The sequence below is a fragment of the Solanum lycopersicum genome, chromosome 1 (assembly GCF_036512215.1).
Source record: "Solanum lycopersicum chromosome 1, SLM_r2.1".
In the NCBI taxonomy this organism is placed as follows: Eukaryota; Viridiplantae; Streptophyta; class Magnoliopsida; order Solanales; family Solanaceae; genus Solanum; species Solanum lycopersicum.
In genome coordinates, this window is record NC_090800.1 from 33841884 (window position 1) to 33847075 (window position 5192).

At 38.9% G+C, this 5192-nt stretch overlaps 1 protein-coding gene across 1 annotated transcript; it reads left to right on the top strand.

Annotated features, from left to right (window-relative positions):
* The first annotated feature begins 1177 nt into the window (after positions 1-1177).
* On the top strand, positions 1178-3873 carry LOC112941108 (uncharacterized). The gene is made up of 8 exons (XM_069293897.1): positions 1178-1207; positions 1315-1539; positions 1803-1957; positions 2138-2285; positions 2414-2557; positions 2857-2930; positions 3186-3318; positions 3409-3873. Exons 1-8 carry the CDS (start codon positions 1178-1180, stop codon positions 3871-3873), a joined length of 1374 nt encoding a protein of 457 aa, XP_069149998.1.
* The last annotated feature ends 1319 nt before the right edge of the window (positions 3874-5192 follow it).

Here is a 5192-nt window from a genome sequence, read left to right on the forward strand (position 1 = left end):
CATCTATGCCGACATTTGAGGGGGGTCAGACATCTAGGGGTTCTTATAGCTTGGGCCAGGGCTCGTACGGTTCACAACTGTGACCTATAGGGCGAGGAAAGTATAGTAGATTTTCAAGGTCTACACATCAGTTCCCAGGTCAGAGATTTTACTTTATTTGTGGAGATCCTGATCACCTTATGTGGCAGTGTACTTCTAAAAGAGTTCGTGGTAAGCCTCGACGTAATTCTTCATTCCAGACAAGACCACCTACACCATAGGGTAGAGGTCGTGGCAGATTTTATTTAGGTAGAGGTGATAGAGTTTCTAGTAGTGGTGTTGCAGCTCAGCAGAGTGGGGTAGAGGTACCACCCAGGCTGGAGGTGGACAAGGAGGCCACTGTTGTGCTTTCCCGGGGAGACCTGAGGCAAAGACCTTTGATGCTGTCAATACAGGTATCATCCCCGTATGCCATGGACCTGCGTCTGTATTGTTTGATCCAGGGTCTACATTCTCTTATGTATCTACCTATTATGCTGCTGAGTTTGATGTGATATGTGATAGAATGATTGTACCTATTCGTGGTTCTACACCCATAGGTAAGCCCCTAGTAATGGATCGAGTGTATCGATCCTGTTGTATTTCTTTGGCTAGGTATGACACTTGGGTAGACTTAATCATTTTGGGGATGGTAGACTTTAATGTTATCTTGGGTATAAATTGGATTTCTCCTTATCATGTTGTCCTTGATTGTAATGCTAAGACTGTGACTTTAGTGATGCCTGGTGTTCCGAGGGTTGAGTGGAAGGGTTTTAGTGGTTCTTATCCTAGCAAGGTCATATCTTTTATCTGTGCTCAGAGATTGGTGGAGATAGGGTGTTTGTCTTACTTAGCTTTTATTCGAGATACTGGTGCTGAACCACCTCCTATGGACTCTGTTCCCATGGTTCAGGAGTTTCTTGATGTATTTCCTTTTGATCTTCCAGGTGTTCCTCCCGACAGGGATATTGATTTTGCTATTGATTTGAAGCCGGGCACTAAGCTAATTTCTATCCCTCCCTATCGTATGGATCCAGCAGAGTTTAAAGAGTTGAAGGATTAGTTGCAGGATTTATTGAGTAAGGGTTTTATTCGCCCTAGTGTATCACCTTGGGGTTCCCCTAAATTATTTGTGAAGAAGAAGGATGGTACTATGAGAATGTGTATTGAGTACAGACAGTTCTACAAGGTAATGGTGAAGAATAAGTATCCTCTTTCGTGTATTGATGACTTATTTAATCATCTACATTGAACCCATTGTTCTATAAGATTGATTTCAGGTATGGGTATCATCAGTTGAAGATTAGGTCATCAGATATCCCTAAGACAACTTTTTTTACCCAGTATGGGAATTATGAGTTCCTAGTGATTTCCTTCAGATTGACTAATGCCGCTGCAACATTCATCGATTTGATGAATGGGGTGTTTCGACCATACCTTGATTCTTTTGTGATTGTTTTCATCGATGACATCTTGGTTTACTCCAAGACTGAGGAAGACCATGTTCGACACTTGAGGATTGTACTTAGAGGTTGAGAGAAGAGAACTTGTATGCCAAATTCTCAAAGTGTGATTTTTTGATTACTTTTGTGACATTCTTGGGACACATGGTGTCAAAGGAAGGTATTAGAGTAGATCTGGCAACGATTGAGGCAGTTAGAGGCTAGACGCGACCTACTTCACCTAGTGAGATTCGGAGTTTTGTGGGATTGGAAGACTATTATCGACGATTTGGTTAGAGTTTATCTACTATTGCAGGTCCATTTACTAGATTGACTTGACAGGATGTGGGTTTTCAATGGTCAGATGAGTGTGAGGAGAGCTTTCAAAAGCTCAAGACTTTGTTGACTTTGGATCCTGTGTTGACTATACCTGAGGAGGGTGTAGACTTTACTGTGTATTGTGATGCTTCAAGAGTTGGATTGGGTGGCGTGTTGATGTAGAAAGGGAAGGTGATTGCTTATGTTTCTAGGCAGCTGAAGTCCTATTAGTAGAACTACCCTACACATGATTTGGAGTTGGAGGCTATGGTATTTGTACTTAAGTTATGGCGTCATTATTTGTATGGAGTGCATTGTGAGATATTCACTGATCATCGGAGTCTTCAATATATCTTTAGCCAGAGGGATTTGAACTTGAGGCAGCGGAGATGGCTTGAGTTTTTGAACGATTATGATGTGACCATTTTGTTTCATCCAGGGAAGGCCAATGTTGTGGCTGATGCTTTCAGTAGGAAGACTCCTAGCAGGGGAGTCTTGCATCTCTTAGTATTGAGGAGAGATCATTGACTAGAGATCTGCAGATATTAGCTAACAATCTTGTTCGCTTGCAAATTTCAGAAGAGATTGATGGGATGATTGCTTTTATTGAGGCTTGATCTTCTTTAATCGAGTAGATCCGTGCGCACCAGTTTGATCATGAGAAATTATGTCTCATTCGAGACAATGTATTTACAGGGGAAGCTAAGGAGGTTGTCCTTGATTCTGATGGTGTCTTGAGGATCGAAGGCAGGATTTGTATGCCCAAGACAGGCGATTTGGTTAGATTGATTCTTGAGGAGTCTCATTGTTCTCGATATTTCATCCATCCAAGAGCAGGGAAGATGTATCATGATCTGAGTCAGCATTACTGGTGGTGTGGGATGAAGAGGGATATTTCATACTTTGTTTTGAGGTGTTTGACTTGCCAGTAGGTCAAGTGTGAGCACCAGAGTCCCGAGGGTGTATCTAAGAGGATGCCTATTCCTACTTGAAAGTGGGAGAGGATTACTATGGACTTTGTTGTGGGTTTGCCAACCACAGTGGGTGGTTATGACTCCATTTGGGTTGTTGTTGACAGGCTGACAAACTCTGCCCACTTCATTATGGTTCTGATGAAGTATACGACAGAGAAATTAGTCGAGCTATATATCAGTAAGATAGTGCGACGTCATGGAGTTCCTGTTTCTATCATATCAGATCAAGGTTCACTATTTACTTCTCACTTCTGGAATTACAGCATGGTCTCGATACCCATTTAGATATGAGTACAACCTTTCACCCTAAGACAGATGTTCAGTATGAACGGACGATTCAAGTGTTGAAAGATATGCGCTGAGCGTGTGTGATCGATTTCGGAGCTAGATGGGATTGCCGTTTACCCTTAGTGGAGTTTGCCTACAATAACAGTTATAACTCTAGTATCCAGATGTCCCCATTTGAGGCTTTATGTGGCAGAAGGTGTAGATCTCCGATTGGTTGGTTTGATTCGGCGGAGATGGACTCTTTGGATACAGACTTGCTCAGAGATGCTATGGAGCAAGTCTGTATGATTCACTATAGACTATTGACAGCTCAGAGTTGACAGAAGATTTATGCAGACCGAAGAGTTAAATCCTTTGTATTTATGGAGGGTGATCATGTTTGGCTCCGAGTATCACCCATGAAGGGTGTGATGCAGTTCGGAAAGAAGGGCAAGCTTAGTCCTAGATTCATTGGACCTTTTGAGATTTTAAGCCGAGTGGGAGAGGTGGCATATAAGTTGGCCTTGCCACCTATTTTGTCGGCAGTTCATCCTGTTTTTCATGTCTCTACACTTCGGAAGTACATTCCGGATGAATCTCATTTGCTTTCACTTGATTCTGTGGAGTTGGGTCCAGACTTGACATTTGAGAAGGAGCCTATAACTATTTTTGATAGGCAAGTTCAAAAGCTTAGAACCGAGGAGATTGCTTCAGTGAAGGTGCTGTGGAAACACCAATTTGTGGGAGAGGCAACTTGGGAGACAGAGTCTGACATGCGTGCTAGATATCCACAACTTTTTGAAGCTTCATGTACTTTATTTCCCCTTACGTTCGAGGACAAACATGATTTTTAGTGGTGGATAATGTAATGACGTGAAATAATTTTTTTTTGAAATTATGAATACTAGTGTAACTTGAGTTAACTAATCGATAGTTAACGGACTAAAGTTATCATTAAATAATACTCTATACACCATGGATTAAAGTGAATTAAATTATTTGGGATAAAATATAAGTCATAACTAAGTAAAAAAGGGTAAGAAGAGGAGAACATGGTTGCTATCGAAAGAACTGACGGCGGAGAAAATAAACAAGGGAAAACTTAGTGAATCAATAGCTAAAATACTTAGTTTCTTCCCTTTCTATATAATTTATATGTTAGTTGGATGTCTAATATTGATAACTTAAGGTTGATTGTTGAATTATTGAAAATGGAAAAAGGACAAAACTCATTAATGGGACGAACAGTAAGGTGGAATGAAGGAAAATATGTACTTATCAACAATAGTCCCAGCAGAAAATTTGATTAGTTATTTAATTTCCTAAGAGCCTATCCATTATTTTATTGTTATAATTAATTTAGTATAGTGACATTTATAATAAAGTAAGTGTGTCAGTGATAATTCTCATGATGCTTTTCATCAATCTGGATGTTTTTAATGAAATTGGAGACAAGAAAAAATGTAATTATTATTATAATATATTGTAGATCAATTGGTCGTTTATGGAACTGAATTGTTAGTAGTTCATATATATATTTTCAATACAATCTACACTACGGTTTCCAGTTAGATTAAGTCACAAAATTGTTGAGGTATTATTATACATTGTCATTGGTTATGGATTAAGCATAGGATGTAAATTGAGGTTCAGAATATAATATAATTATCTTTTAACATAAAAGGTGTTGGAATTATTGTTTTTTCTTTGGATAAAATTTAGTATTGAATATACTAGATTACATGAATACAATTAAAATAGTGATATTGGAGAAGTTGAAGCTTAACCCTAGGTTTGAAACTTATGAAACTTATACTTATATGGGTGTTATTAGTTTCGAAATATTATTGTGTTTATGTACTTGAATAGATTGCATTAATTTAGAAGTTCAACGGAAAGGGAAGGCTCAAGTACTGGAGTGAATTGTTGATTAATTGAAGCAAGTGGATTTCTAAACCCTTGTTAAGCGTATGAAATTGGTGTATTTTCTTGTGCGGTGTTGAGAATGATTTAGAGACTTGTTGCTTATTTGTTAGTGTTGTATTCTGTGTTGTAAATTATGTTTTGTTATCAAAATGGTTATCTCCTCAATTTTCATTTGAGCATGTCATTTGCATTGTATCAGAGACATGCTTGTGATAAGAGGATGTACCATTTCAAGGGTCGTATCACA